Source organism: Cibotium barometz, chromosome 55, assembly GCF_041138505.1.
Source record: "Cibotium barometz isolate CiBa-2024 chromosome 55, ASM4113850v1, whole genome shotgun sequence".
In the NCBI taxonomy this organism is placed as follows: domain Eukaryota; kingdom Viridiplantae; phylum Streptophyta; class Polypodiopsida; order Cyatheales; family Cibotiaceae; genus Cibotium; species Cibotium barometz.
Genome location: NC_141100.1, coordinates 24787547 through 24803989, shown reverse-complemented (window position 1 = coordinate 24803989; position 16443 = coordinate 24787547). Strand labels below are relative to the sequence as shown.

General features: G+C 48.8%; 1 protein-coding gene across 1 annotated transcript in view; it reads right to left on the bottom strand.

Moving 5' to 3' along the window:
• The window catches only part of LOC147607539 (uncharacterized), a 94015-nt gene extending 77833 nt beyond the window's left edge, over nt 1-16182 (bottom strand). Inside the window, exon 1 of the mRNA XM_086790328.1 lies at nt 15800-16182. Coding sequence (XP_086646454.1) covers nt 15800-15931 — 132 coding nt within the window. The 5' untranslated portion in view covers nt 15932-16182. The remainder of the gene's footprint in view (nt 1-15799) is intronic.
• Nucleotides 16183-16443: the final 261 nt, after the last annotated feature.

Sequence of the window (16443 nt, the reverse complement as noted above, 5' to 3'; positions counted from 1 at the left end):
ATCCCCCAGTAGGAGGACTTCCCCCAGCTGTGAGAATTCCATGATATCCTCATATAATGGTAAGTACGGTGACTAGCCATGCTGTGCGGCGTAAGGGGAGTGGCATGGTGCAAAATAACACACAGCAATGTGGAAACACACAGCAATGTGGATGACTCAGTCACTGCTAAGCTGTAGCCGCACCCAAAGATATCGTGCATCCTCGTCCTTCCGGACGATGCTGAGAATCTGTCGGGGGGGAGAGAGAGAGAGAGAGAGAGAGAGAGAGAGAGAAATGAAATGAAATGATATATTAACGTCTTCAAAAGGCCAAGATGACCTATGAGACCAAAAAGGTTACAACGAGAGAGACTTGTGAGAGAGAGAGAGAGAGAGAGAGAGAGAGAGAGAGAGAGAGAGAGAGAGAGAGAGAGAAATGAAATGAAATGAAATGTTATATTAACGTCTTCAAAAGGCCAAAGTGACCTATGAGACCAATGTTACAACCATGTGACATCTGATACAGTATTTGGAAAAGAAAAGAAACTGAAGGTAAGTATCTAGCCCTACAATACATTAGTAGGAAGCATCCAGAAGCAGCAACTAGGGAGAGTGGGAAGCTAATGCTACTAGTCAAAATGGGGTACATGAGTACATGGATACATGAATACATGAATATGGGGGAGTACAAAAGTAACAGTGAGTACAACAGTATATGGCTGGAGTGGTAATCATCCTAGGAGCTCTAGCATGGGTCTTTGCCGGATGGCCTGGATATCTGCCATAGTGAGATGCCTGGTCGGACGAGCCCGATGCCTTGCAATGATGCTCTGAATCCTCCAGTGTAGCCACCGTCTCTGATGTAAAAATCCGCGAACCCTCAAGCGTCTGGATCTGCCCAACTGGATAGCTCTCTCAACTAGAGTCCCACGGGGCGCCCACTGTTGGGCTGTCGGCTGTGTCCCCTCCCGGGTAGTCCCTCTAAAGAAGTCAGCAATCTGTCTCTGTGTAGACTCCCTGCCAGTCGGGCGTCTGCTCCTCATAATGGACTCTCTGAGCCTACGGATCTCCAGGAGATAAAAACCCAAGCATCGCTGATCACAATAGTCCATGACTCTAGCCAATGGTCCAAATCCCTCTCTGAAAAGGCAATGGTAGCGCCCTCGAATCTCATAATATGCTGTGCAGCGACATGTTGTGCTCCTCCGTCTCTGGCTCTATCCAACAAATCTGACATATCCTGTCCCCTGGAGGTATGCCTCTAAATCTGCCTGTCTCTATCTCTAACTGATGTGAAGAGGTGCGGATCTGCCCAATGGTGCACCTCAGTCCATGAGACAAATGGGTATCCATGTAGCTCGGTCTAAGAATAAAGCCATCCTCAATGGTGCGGAGAAGATGGTCTCTATAGAAAGCCATCTTCGTCCCTAACTCCTGTGAGGGCTCTAGCCATGTCCTCCTAGTGTCCAACTGAATGAGGTCCTGTCTGATGACTCTACTAATCTCAGAATGTGTCAAGGTGAGAGAGGGTGCCTCTAGAGAGTACTGTAAGGGTGGAACTCTGTCTAAGCTAAACCCGTGGAGCTCAAACCAAGATGCTATCTACGCATACCAACATGAAGTGTCTCCTTCCATGGCTAGTGTAATATGCGGAAGCTTCGGAGAAGGATCGGTACTTCAAAACTCAGAAAACAGCACTCTTTTCGCGACGGAATTAACGCACAAAACTGAAAGACGATGTGCAGAAAATAGAGAGAGAAGGGGGAGATGGAGAAGGACACAGTATTGGGTCCCAATTACCCTCTGTAGGGCCCCCACCACGGATGGTGTATTTGCTTTATTAGAATGATGTAAATCTGAAACAAATACAAAGTACTTGACCTTTTCTTGGCTGGAAAACCTGCCCTTGACCTTCAGTCCTTCACCCCTTAGCTTTAGCAAACCCTTGGCTGTCCTGGCCCTTGAATGCTTGAGGCTCTTGGTGAATTGTCAGATGATCCTTATGATTTATGGGCTGGGCTTTTATACCCCCCAATGCATCCAGTCGGCCAGTTGATAATATTCCCACGACTAGCAATATTCAATAAAGTGTTTTCACACTATGCCTACTGCTGTCCAGCCTGCGCATGCTTCTGGGCAGCACCCTGGCTGCTGGTCATGCTGCGCAGAGGTGTGGGACTGCCCCCCACACCTGGCCGCCTGCTGTCTAGGGCTTATACCCCCTGTCGGCTGCCTGTCCAGAGGGTCTGGAGCTGGCCGACTGCCCCTCCAGCCCTTGCCTTGGCTGGTGGGCAAGGTCTTGGGCCCTCCTGGCCCTTTGGGGGTGGTTCTACACCTCCCCCAAGCCCATCTAAGTATGCACATGCAAACACCTACACTGGGGTAGCCCTATGGGCTGGCCCCATCTCTACATGCAACCTACATGCCTACAGATGCCTGGCATCCAGTTGTAAACCAGATACACAGCACATCTGACATCATTCCAGAGGGAGACTCACAGCGCGGACTGGCACTGCTTCATGTGCAGGACGGTGCACACCTGACCTTAGACTCCTGTGCAGGACAATGCACACCTGACCTCGGACGACTGAGATGGATCCCTGGCTGACTCGTCCCGGACTGGGCTCACATGGGACCAGTTCACCATCCCAGGTCCTGCACCTTCTGTACAGAATGTCTACGTGGCATCCAAGTGCGGGATGCACGTGACATCCCCTTCTGCTTAACTTGACGGAAGCTGCATAGCCTCCAAATAATCCGTCAATAAAGCCGGATAGTCTTCGAAAAATTCTTTGTCGAGCCATACCGCTTCATGAGTTCCTCGGTCCTGAAACTTCGTGAGGAACTGTCGTAGTCTTCGGCCTGAGCCATGCTTGAAACGGTGCAGAAGGATCTGTTCTGGAACCATTACTTCGGCTTCATCAATGATGTCTGGTTCCGCTTCGTCTTTGACCTCTGAAGGGGGTGGACCTGCATATGGTTTTAACCAACTGACATGAAATACATCATGCATAGTCCAACTCGGAGGTAGCTTTAACTGCATAGACACCTCATTAATCTTTTTCCGGATGGGGAATGGTCCGAAGCTCCTGAAAGACAACTTTGGGCATCGCTTGCCCACCTGCTTTAATCTTTGCTTCATAATCCGAAGATATACCCAATCTCCTTCCGAAAACTTCATGTCCCTTCGGTCTTTATTGGCCTGTCGAGTGTAGGCCTCTTGCGCTTTAGCCAATCTGTCTTTGACGGACTCTAGTATCTCCTGGTAAGACTCCGTCACTCTGTTCGCCTCCGGTACTGAAGACGAGGTCCTGGTTAACAACGACTGGAAAGGCCTTCCAAACGCTGCCTCATATGGAGTCCTGCCAATAGCTGAAGAAAAAGAGTCATTCAGAACAGCTTGAACTAAAGGCAAAAACGATTCCCACTTACCTTGCTGATCGTGGACGTAACACTTCAGCACATCAAAGGCCAACTGGTTGTATATCTCTGTCTGGCCATCTGTCTGTGGGTGGAATGCACTGGAAAAATTCAACTTAGTACCAAAATTATCAAACAATGCCCTCCAAAAATGACTGGTAAACTTGGCATCTCGGTCTGACACTATGGTCCTAGGAATCCCACCAATCGGGTACCAATGCCGAATGAATAGCTGGGCAACATCCTCGGCGGTCACATTGGCCCTGCAAGGAATAAGCATCACAAATTTGCTGAACCTGTCAACAATAGTCAAACACTGTGTATTACGCTTACTCGGACTGGGAGGCAGATTTGTGACAAAGTCCATCGAAATGTCTTGGAAAGGACCCTCAGGAATTGGCAAAGGCTGTAACAACCCTACCTTCTTTCCACGAGAAGCTTTCACCTTTTGACAAATGTCACAGCGTTGTACATATGTAAACACATCACGCCTCATCTTTGGCCAATAGTATTGCCGTTCTAATTTCTCCAGAGTCGAATTCATGCCCCTATGACCACCTGTAATGGCGTCATGGGCATCATGGAGAAGAGTTGCCCGGAATGATTTCATGACACACAGTCGGCCTTTGTAGTAAAGCCAACCATCGCGTATCAGAAAATGGCATGGTCCTGTGGCATCCAATGCCTGTTCCCACTGTGTACCGAATTCCTCGGAATCCGCGTACGTGTGCTTCATGTCTTCTAGTCCTGTACCAACAAGGTCTAGTCTAGTGGTCTGAATCGCAGCTACTTGTCCCTTCCTGCTCAAAGCATCGGCCACTGGATTGGCCTTTCCTGGAAGGTACTCAATCATGCCACCAAACTGCTGGAATATCTGACTCCAGCGGTGCTGTCGATCACTCCACTGTGCACTGGGCATCGTCTGAATCCAGCGCAATGCCTGATGGTCAGTGCGAACCTCGAAGTCACGGCCATACAAGAAATGTTTCCAATGTTTCAAGGCCTGAATGACTGCTAGGAGTTCACGATCGTAGACTGAGTAATTCTTTTCGGCGGGCAGTAACTTACGAGACATGTAAGCTACTGGATGACCATTCTGTTGCAACACACCTCCAATTGCGATGTTACTCGCATCGGTGATTACCTGAAATGGTTCGTCCCACGAGGCAAGGGCTAAACAAGGCGCTTCTGACAAAGCCACCTTGAGGTTCTGGAATGCCTCCAACGCTCGTGGAGTCATTCGAATCTTTTGCCTCCTTGTTTTCACTCCCTTTAGCAGATCGGTGAGGTCTGCCGAGAGATCAGAAAACTTGTCAATGTGGGTGGAATATGCCTGGCATATACCCACAAATGATCTAATGTCATAAGCAGTCTGAGGTACTTCCCAGTTAACAATCTCGGCCACTTTAGCCGGATCAAGTCGAATGCCTTCGGCACTGATTATATATCCCAAGTAATGTACCTGGAACAGATAAAATTCTGACTTCTTTTCATTGATATAGAGCTCGTTGCTTTCCAGCAACCTAAGGACTTTCTCCACATCAATGTCATGCTGCTCAACTGTAGCTGAAAATATGAGTATGTCGTCCAAAAATATGAACACACACACTCCAATCAACTCCCGGAAAATACGCATCATCATGCGGTTAAATGTAGCTGGGGCGTTCGTCAAACCAAATGGCATGACCACAAATTCATAGTGGGCCCGTTCTGTACGGAAAGCTGTCTTGGGGATGTCCCCCTCAACAATCCGAACCTGGTGGTACCCACTCTTTAAATCCAATTTAGAGAACACCTTAGCTCCATTCAGCCTCTCCAGAATATAGTCAATTCGAGGCATCGGGAATCTGCTCTTGATAGTCAGCTTGTTGAGTGCACGATAATCGACACACAACCGAGAAGACCCATCTTTCTTCTTGACAAATAAGATCGGTGCTGCAAACGGCGACACGCTGGGGCGGATGAAGCCAGCTTGCAACAATTCTTGGAGTTGGCGGTCCAACTCCGATTCCATTGCCTTAGAAAGGCGATACGGAAACTTGCTCGGGGGTTCCGAGCCTGGGAGGAGGTCAATCTTGTGATCCTCCGGTCTGGACGGGGGAAGCTGGGGAGGGAGACTGTCCCGAAGAAAAATCTTCTGGAACTTTTCATGGAGAACCGAGTACTTCTCGGAAGCACTGGCCACCGTCTGGGCTGTCTGGATGTAAATCATCGCACACTGTGCGCCTTTCCTGACTGCTCGCTTAGCCTGCAAGTGGCTTATGAGCGGAAAGTTTGGAATACCTGGCTCACACTTAATGGTCACAGGGGTGTTTGACACATTCCGATCAATCTGGAACGTGTGCTTGTCCCACTTGACATCAGGAAGGAACTTGTGAAACCACTGGATACCCAAAATTATGTCTGCTCCTACAAGAGGGGCAACCATAAAATCACGCACAAACTCTATGCCCTGAATGACTAATTTAGCACCTAGAGCTTCATACTTGACGCTCGTAGTCATACCTGTGCTAAATCCCTCAACTTGTTTGTCCACCGGAGTGAGCTCGAAGCGGGCACGCCTAGCGGCCTCTTCCGTGATCACATCCTCCGTGCTGCCGCTGTCAAACAAGACAACGACTCTCTGGCCACCTATGTAGCCAAAGGACTTGAGCAATTCGTTGCGCTCATACTCCTGGTCATGGGCGCCCTTCTGCTTATCTTCGAGCTCCCGGCTAATAATTGCTCCAACTGAAGCACCGGGGGTTGAAGAACTAGGGGTAGCCGCTGGGATCTGTGGCGGAGCTGTGCTCACCACGGAAGCTGTGGAGGCGGCGGCGGCCTTTGGAGGCTTCTTCGGACAATCCCGAGAAGTATGTCCTTTTGTGTGACAAAAGTAACATCTACCCTCCTTCCTGTACTGAGAAAGCTCCTCAGCACTCAACTTGCCACCTGTCTTGCCTGCCTCCGCTTTCTGGTCTGGAGTAAGCTTAGACGCATTGTTCGAGTTCTTGGAGCCAGAGGCTCCCGGGCTCTGTCCTGGGGAAGACCCCGTCTGGTTCTGGCTTTTGCCCCCCGAGGCGTTAGCCTTAGGAGAAGCCGTCTGGGAAGTCTTGGGCTTGCCACCATTGTGTTTCATTTCTGCACTCTGCGCAAGCGAGAGTGCGTCCTCAAAGGTGGCTGGTCTAAACATACGCACCTCCCATTGGATGTGCGTGTCCAGGCCATACAAAAACTGCCCTTTCTTGTCCGCATCAGATAAGCCTAATTGTAGACACAAGGTCGAAATTCTATTGGCAAACTGAAGGACTGGTTGCGCATTCTGACGCGCACCCCTGAACTCGTCTTCGAGTCGCTCAAGGTAGTGGGGCGGTAAAAACCGCTGCTTAAGGTCACGGACGAACTCGTCCCACCCATAAGCTGCCATACCTGATCTGGTGTGGGCATGAGCCCACTGAGTCCACCAAGGAATGGCCTCACCTTCCAAATACCAACTGGCTAAGATCACTTTGTCAATATCTGATTTCCTAACTGCGGCAAAGTAAGCTTCAAATTGATGTAACCATGAATACAGAGCAGTGGGATCGAGTTTACCATTATACTTACTGAAGTTCATTTTCTCGGGAAAATGATTCGAGGGCGCCGCCGGTGTCAATCTGGCGTCCAAAGCTCGGAGGTAACGCTCGTGTTCCACTCGTCGCATGGCTTCGTCTTCTCGTTGTCGAATCTCCAATGCCTGTATCTGCCTCTCAAGCAAGGAGCTTGACTGCGGCTGTGACCCCTCGAGAGGGTCCCTGTGACGAGGATCTGGTATCTGGGGTATGGAAGGAGAGGGAAGAGGAGATGGAAAACGCGACGCTGGAGAGCGAGAACGCTCCTCCAGAGCCAAAATCCGCGCCTTCTGCTCGTCCAACTTGGTTGTCTGGTCTGCGATTGCTCGCATCATCTGCTGGAACATGTCTTGTACACTCAAGCCGGGTGCCCTAGCTGGGCTGCCTGGTGCACTCTGGTCCCATGGTTCTGGTTCTCTCTCGTCGCCAAAGCTCGCCATAGCGGGAATATGCAGTTCCTTTCCGGAACGCAATCTGACCATCCACTATCTGTGTGGGAGACTTCCGGAGGCTTCCGGAGGCTAAAAACCAACCGTCCTTCGAGGGACAGGAGTCACTCCGAAAAGGGTAGTCCACCGGCGTCTAAAAACCAACCACACGAGCGAAAAAATTTCTGGTTTTCTTTGCTGAATCTTCGTCCTTGAAGTAGGCTCTGATACCACTGTAATATGCGGAAGCTTCGGAGAAGGATCGGTACTTCAAAACTCAGAAAACAGCACTCTTTTCGCGACGGAATTAACGCACAAAACTGAAAGACGATGTGCAGAAAATAGAGAGAGAAGGGGGAGATGGAGAAGGACACAGTATTGGGTCCCAATTACCCTCTGTAGGGCCCCCACCACGGATGGTGTATTTGCTTTATTAGAATGATGTAAATCTGAAACAAATACAAAGTACTTGACCTTTTCTTGGCTGGAAAACCTGCCCTTGACCTTCAGTCCTTCACCCCTTAGCTTTAGCAAACCCTTGGCTGTCCTGGCCCTTGAATGCTTGAGGCTCTTGGTGAATTGTCAGATGATCCTTATGATTTATGGGCTGGGCTTTTATACCCCCCAATGCATCCAGTCGGCCAGTCGATAATATTCCCACGACTAGCAATATTCAATAAAGTGTTTTCACACTATGCCTACTGCTGTCCAGCCTGCGCATGCTTCTGGGCAGCACCCTGGCTGCTGGTCATGCTGCGCAGAGGTGTGGGACTGCCCCCCACACCTGGCCGCCTGCTGTCTAGGGCTTATACCCCCTGTCGGCTGCCTGTCCAGAGGGTCTGGAGCTGGCCGACTGCCCCTCCAGCCCTTGCCTTGGCTGGTGGGCAAGGTCTTGGGCCCTCCTGGCCCTTTGGGGGTGGTTCTACACCTCCCCCAAGCCCATCTAAGTATGCACATGCAAACACCTACACTGGGGTAGCCCTATGGGCTGGCCCCATCTCTACATGCAACCTACATGCCTACAGATGCCTGGCATCCAGTTGTAAACCAGATACACAGCACATCTGACATCATTCCAGAGGGAGACTCACAGCGCGGACTGGCACTGCTTCATGTGCAGGACGGTGCACACCTGACCTTAGACTCCTGTGCAGGACAATGCACACCTGACCTCGGACGACTGAGATAGATCCCTGGCTGACTCGTCCCGGACTGGGCTCACATGGGACCAGTTCACCATCCCAGGTCCTGCACCTTCTGTACAGAATGTCTACGTGGCATCCAAGTGCGGGATGCACGTGACAGCTAGCTGATGAGAGGACTCTAAAGCAAGTCGTGCATACCGGTGTGTCGGGGACGCTCCCAGGTGCTATGAATGAAGGACACTGATCTGGCAAGAGCCTCGACTACGGTCGGTGGTGCTCCCATCTCGGCTCGGATAATCTCATGGGGTACCGAGGCCTTAGCCCGAATCATCCTGAAGATCATGGACACAAGTGGTCTCTCAATCGATCTCCATCCATCGTATGTGCGTCCTGATCGACTGTGACGATCTAGGCTAGGCCCCCAGATCTGTACTCCATATAGCATAGCCGATGTGACCAGCATGTCAAAAAGCCATAGCTTAGTGCGTGGCTCTCGAAACTATACCTGTGAGCACATCCTCTCTAGACCTCCTAGTGCTGCATATCCTCTAGTCAATTTGGCCTCTCCTGCCCCCCTCATGGAAAATGTGGGCCCAGTGAACACCACTCCAAGATATGTGTATGAGTCAACATACTCCACTGTCTCCTGCCCATATGTGAAAATAGGCGCTGATCTCCAGACCCACTGAGCTGTAGTGTTAAACACCATAACCTTGGTCTTACCAAGGTTAACTGAGAGCCCACTGTCCTATGCATAAGCATGTAAAGTCCGCACCTGCCCAACTACTGTCTCATAAAGTGCCATAGTAGCCCAAATGAGCTCACATGGAACCCCCAAGTCTTGCAGCCTGCGCATCAGTTTAGCTCTGGGCACTGTGTCAAAGGTCTTGCGGAAATCCACAAAGCCACAGTAGATCCTCCTCCCATGTGCTCTGCCCTCCTCAATGATAGCCCTGAGGGTAAAGATATGATCCAAAGTCGAGAATCTCCTCCTGAAACCGGCTTGTCCCTGGTAATTGTTCCCGTCCAACTGACGGTCCACCGGGAACGTGGGGAGTGTAGGGATCTTCACATGTCTCTCGGCCATCTCTAACAGATTGCCATTGCGGAGATGTACTCTGAAAAAGGGTGGGTGGGTGGGAACACAGAAGAACTTACACCTGCAAGTGGCTGTCCAGCTAATCAGCCCGCCGTCCTCTTGCTTCTCCTCTTCCCGAACAATCTACCAATCAGCAACACAACAATCCCCCTCTTGCTCACACAAATCCCAAGAACTATGTAGAGCCTAGGCTCTCATACCATGTCAGAATGCGCAGCGGAGATGATGACCAGATCTGGGAACACGAGCAAAACGCAATGTAGAAAATAACAGCACGAGAGAGAGAGAGAGAGAGAGAGAGAGAGAGAGAGAGAGAGAGAGGCATGTAACTCTGCTCTATATACACAAGAAGAATCCCGGAAATGATACAACTTGACAAGGGGGCTATGGGGCCATTTTATATGGCCCCAATACTGGGGTCGGCTTGCTCATGGGCAGCCAACAGGACCTGTAGAACTCCACGACCAGCAACAACACCAGTCGGCCAGCTGAGTACTGTCGGCCAGCAGCTATGAAGTCCACGACACCTGTCAAACACAGTCGGCCACCTCCAGCAACAAGTAGACTACTGCAGTCGGCTAACAAATGGGTCCTCCTGCCACCACAGTGCTGCCCCCAAGCCACAGAAAAAATGGGAAAAATATGGGGAAAAATACGGGGAGTGAGGAGAAATGAGAAAACACCTACATGGGCAGGGCACACCCACAACAAAGGCCCTGGTGTCAACATAAAGACAGGAGATGACTTCTAACAAAAACATGGACAATGAGGAAAAATGGAGAATACTCCTAACCGGGCGGAAACACCCACAACTAAGTAATATGGTACAAACAGGAGATGACTGCTAACACCCCCTCTCAGCTCTTGGATGTGGAACCAACTCTAGTGAGCTCGAGTGCAGACAGAGCATCTGCTGAGGTAGAGGCTTTGTGAAGAGGTCCGCCGTAGAACAAAAGATAAGCAAGATGTCAGCAACCAAAATCTTCTCACGAACAAAGTGATATTGTATCTCTATGTGCTTGGTCCGGGTGTAACACGCGGAAGCTCTGGGTAGTCTTCTTTCAGCCCTAAACACTCTTGAAGACCTCCTGATGCAAAAACGCACCATGATGCAAAAACGCAGGTAGAGAGAGAGTAGAGAGAGAGAGTGAGAAGTGCTGGAATTTCAGTATATACTATGTACAAAAAAGGTACAAATCTGTACAGCACTTGGCTGCCCACTTGAAAAAGGTGATAAACCCTAATTCTGGCCCCCTATGGGACCTCTAAGTGACCCACACCCCTAGTGGGTGGAATGAATCCAACATTGAGCAAAGGTGCCTTTATATAGGCCTTGGAGCTTGTGGAAGACTGGCCGACTGCTGGTCGGCCAGCTCTTGACTCATAAAATCATTAAAATGCATTAAATGCTCTATTAAATTCAGCCGACTGGTCCTTCCTGATGCGCTTGCTGCCTACACCTTGCTGACGTCAGCCAACAGCTACTCTGGCAACCTGCATCCTCCTTCTTGCAGCCGACAGTCCCTTTGATCCATGCTTGGCTCCAAGTTCTGCTCCATGTCCATCTTCTACTGGTTCATAATCTTTATCTGCTTGCCTCTTCTGGATCTAGCCCTGGAAATGTCCATGGCATCTGTGATGCACATGACATCCCCCTCTGCTAAACTTGATGACGGGAATCCAATCTGCTCTTGGATGACTGTCATCATCCCAATCCTGTTCCGAAGTCCCTCTGTCATCATCCATCCCTGGCAAACCTTTTTCTCTGAAAATCCGATCTGTTCTCCAAACCACTCTGTCTCTGATGAAGATCTATGCATCTGGTCTTCCTCTAGTCCACAATCCATTCCTGCCCTGACTCTGAACACCGTCTTGGTCTTCGTTCCTGGAACTGAGTCTGGCACTCTCACATCACCCTTGGAGGATCAACCTCCCTTGGGACCGTTCCCTTAGAACCCATCTGGCTCACGGAACTGCCATCCCCATCTGGCATTGTGGAACACCACCAACAAACCTCCTGGGAGTTCTTCCCGATCTGTGTTCCCGCCTTGGGCTTCGAATCCGTGTACTTTCCTGTACCTTGGACCTGTACACCATCATATGGGACTGAATCAGTGTTTAGCTTGGCTGAGCCTGATGCTCTGATACCAATGTAACATGCGTTGCGGAAGGTGTTCATGATTAACGCTAAGCAAAGAAGATAACGCTAATCCTATGTTTAGCAAAGACACAAAAGAGAAGGAGAGAGAGACCTAATCTACTATATATTGCCAAAACATGCTATATATACAATGATCTTGCTGATTCACAGCTTCATGATGCATACCAAAGATCCTTGCAACCCTCTACTTGCAATCGAACAAGAGAAGCTCCTGTTGATCCACCACTGTGTCCTTGCTGCCTTGCAGACTCTGACAAATGGATCCTCTTGATCTTTGAATGATGATTCTAATGAATGCCTAATGATCCTATTTATAGGAAAAAGGAATGAATTCGTAATCAAGTCGGTTTTGCCTATTTTCCCCACAAAACATTGTCCAAACAGTCATATTTTGTGTCCAAACTATGCCCAAAAGGTGTCCCAACCATTGGGCTATGTCTTGGGCACTTCCGGGAGCTTGTAGGGCTGCAAAATCTGCTCTAAATCTACCCCTGAATCTACCCATATATTTGCTAATGAGAATATACATGTCTATGAGCATTGGGATGAACGGATGCACATGACATCCCCTTTTGCTAAGCTTGGAGCACTGGGGTAATCCATACACCTTTGCTCCGATTCTGTTTTGGTCCAATTGAAGATTGCACTTCATATCCATCGGCTCAATCCCCAAGCTCTCTAACTTGGTCTTCAAGCTCTGATACCAATGTAACACGCGGAAGCTCTGGGTAGTCTTCTTTCAGCCCTAAACACTCTTGAAGACCTCCTGATGCAAAAACGCACCATGATGCAAAAACGCAGGTAGAGAGAGAGTAGAGAGAGAGAGTGAGAAGTGCTGGAATTTCAGTATATACTATGTACAAAAAAGGTACAAATCTGTACAGCACTTGGCTGCCCACTTGAAAAAGGTGATAAACCCTAATTCTGGCCCCCTATGGGACCTCTAAGTGACCCACACCCCTAGTGGGTGGAATGAATCCAACATTGAGCAAAGGTGCCTTTATATAGGCCTTGGAGCTTGTGGAAGACTGGCCGACTGCTGGTCGGCCAGCTCTTGACTCATAAAATCATTAAAATGCATTAAATGCTCTATTAAATTCAGCCGACTGGTCCTTCTTGATGCGCTTGCTGCCTACACCTTGCTGACGTCAGCCAACAGCTACTCTGGCAACCTGCATCCTCCTTCTTGCAGCCGACAGTCCCTTTGATCCATGCTTGGCTCCAAGTTCTGCTCCATGTCCATCTTCTACTGGTTCATAATCTTTATCTGCTTGCCTCTTCTGGATCTAGCCCTGGAAATGTCCATGGCATCTGTGATGCACATGACACCGGGCATGGAAGACCAGGTTCCGAGCAATAGCTATACAGCTCTCGTTATCGCACTAGATGATCGTGGGTTCCTTATGTGGAAACCCAATCTCGCCAAGTAACCTCCGCAGCCACACGACTTCGCAAGCAGCACCACAAGCAACCCAATACTCTGCCTCAGTAGAAGACAAGGCAATAGTTAGCTCTTGAGCCAAGGGTAAATCCGTAGCCTGATGTAGATCTCCTTGTGTCTTGATCTCCTCCCCAATCAGAGTCACTCCAACCTCAAAGACTGACTTGGTCCTTTGTTCCCCCCTCCACTGTCCAAAATCCTTCGTACCTTGCAAATACCGCAAGATCCGCAATCCTGCATCCCAATGAGTGTTCAAAGGTGTCTGCATAAATGAGCTCCACAGCCCCATTGGAAAACTCAAGTCCAATTCGATGTCCAGCAACCGAAATAGGCTTGCAGTTCTCCGTCCCAAAGGCCTCCAACAACTCATGAACATATCGTTGCTAAGAAACAAAGAACCCCCTCTAGTCTGCCAAATCTCCAATCCCAAAAAGAAATGGAGTAAACCTAAGTCCGTCATCTCAAACTCCTTTGATAAGGCAACCTTCATCACAGCTATATGCTCCACATGACCGCCAATGAGAATAAGATCATCCACACGGAGCATAATCAAGGTGACCATACTGCATTCCCAAAAGAGATACAAGTTCGGATCTGCAACTAATCTTTGGAAACCCTTTCTAAGAAAGAAAGAATCAGTCTTCTGATTCCAAGCCCTGGAAGCTTGTTTAAGACCATACAAGGCCTTCCCTAACCTGTAAACCATCCCTTTGATCCCGGAACCTCAAAGTCTGGAGGCTGCACCTCCTCCTACCAGTCACCATTCAGGAACACAGATTTTACATCCATCTGATACACCGGCCACCGCTAAGAAGAGGCAAGGGCAAGAACTCTCCGAATCGTGGTCATCCTAGCTATCGGTGCAAAAGTGTTCTCATAGTCAATGCCAGGCCGCTGAGCATAGTCCTTAGCCACAAGTTTGGCCTTGTGCTTGTCCACCGACCCATCAGATGTATAGTTGGTCTTGTAGACCCACTTGACACCAATGACTAATCGTTTTGACAGCCTCGGAACCGACTCCCAAGTGTTATTCTTCTCTATGACTTCAAGTTCCACTTGCATGGCTTTCCTCCAAGTCTCCTGGGAAAGAGTTTCCTTAACGGATGTCTTGAATGACACAAGACATCTAAGCATAGTTCACCTGTAACATCTCCTTTGATTGACTTTTATTACGAACTCTATGCGATCTTCAAGGTCCAACCTCTGTGGTCCACTCGGAGAGATACTCCGCAACACCCGACTCCCGAATGGTGTCCAACAACCACTTTGGTACTCAAAGCTCCATAGTCACAGGGAATGGGCATTTTTAGACTCGAGAATGTCAAGGATGGCAGCATCTTCCCGTTCCCATTCATGTCCCATGTCACTCTATAGTAACAGGGAATGGCCATTCTCAATCTTTTCCGTCCCCGTTCCCCGTCCCCATTTCGCGTCCCATGTGACTATGACTCGAACAGAACGCGAAGCCTCTTCCTGCTACTGGGGCTCATCTCCAACCTCAAGCTCAACCTCTACAACTAACTGAGGCTGGCTAGCTAGAACAATAGCTTGGGAATTATCCTCATACTCGTCTGGTTTCTCCAAGAAGTGGTGGCTCCTCACTAGAACATGCTCATCAAAGACTACGTCTTTGCTGACAACAACCTCGTTCCGCTCTAGGTCATATAACATGTAGCCTTTAGAAAGAGAGCTATATATATCTCACAAATACAAGCTTCTGGGACGTTGAGTCAAGCTTCCCCTTCTGCTTCTTTGGAATGTGAACATAGGCATCACTCCCAAAAACATCTCGTTTCTACCAAAATAAGCCTCATATGGAGTCATCTTAGGTACTGAAGGCGTCGGAGATCAGTTGAGGCTATGAACAGCCATAGCCACCACCTCTCCCCAAAGCGGACGAGGAAGATCACGATGCTTCAACATCGTACTCGCCATCTCCACCACACTCCGGTTCTTACGGTCAACTACTCCATTCTCTGAAGGCGACCCTGTATTGACCAGCTCCCGCTTGATGTCATGTTCCACACAAAGCATTAGAAGAAAACTCCCCTTCTTTGTCAACCCGAATAGTCTACACCTGCAATCCAGACTCCTTTTCCACCATAACATGCCACTCCTTGAACCGAGCAAAGGCTTGGTCCTTCTGGAAAAGAAAATAAACCCATGTGAACCTACTACAATCATCCACAAGCAGCATGAAATACTCCAGGAACCTCCCAAAGATGGGGTCTACATTTTCAGAATTCTAACCACAAGAATGCACATGGCATTTCTACATAAGTAATCTCCATTTTCCGAATAGGTGGAAGATTGCACATGGCATTTCTACATAGTAATCTTCATTTTCCGAATAGGTGGAAGGTTCTAACCAGACGTCCAGGGGTGTATCAAACTCAAACATCAAAATATAGATTTTTGTTTTTGTTTCATGCTGCTTCCTCTGTGGAAGGGCAAATTGAAAACAAACAGAGAATTTCTTTTCTTTTTTCTATAAAAAAAAGGGAGAGAAGCAGGAGGAAGAAAGAGAGATACATACCGCGAGGACATCATCGGTGTAGCTACCCATAAATTCTGAGAGCTTCTTCATGATAGTTGTGCGGAGGGAGGCGGCGCCATCGCTGCCGACATCCAGGGAGAAAGTGAGTTCGCCCTCTCCGTCGAAGGCCATGGCCAAGCGCTCTCTCTCTCTCTGCTGCAGTGATTGGGGTTTGGCTTGCTCTGTGTCTGTCTGCCTCTCCTTGCGGTTTCGCTCCTCCTTACTTGCCTGCCCTTTACAAGAAATCGGGCTGCAGGCTATGGCAGCCTGCAGATCGAGAAGAAACCATGGGACGGGCTTCACTGCGTTCTCCTCCTTTTAGTTGCAAACAGAGGTATCCTCCCCCGTGGAATTTCTCGTAATTTTATGTTCTCCAGCAATTTAAAGAGCCGTATGATTTATTATTATATAATAATATACCGTTGTTGTTATTGTATTAATAAATCATTCTCTCTCTTGTATATATGTGTGGGAACATGTATATGTTCTCTAGCGCCTATTATTATTATTATATACCATTGTATTATATATTCTCTCTCTCACTGATCTGCAATCTGGAAAAATTCTAGCTTTCCATCCGTGAAGGCAATTGAAATTCCATCACCACTAGAATTTTTTCGCATTGCAAAAAAAATTGCTATGGT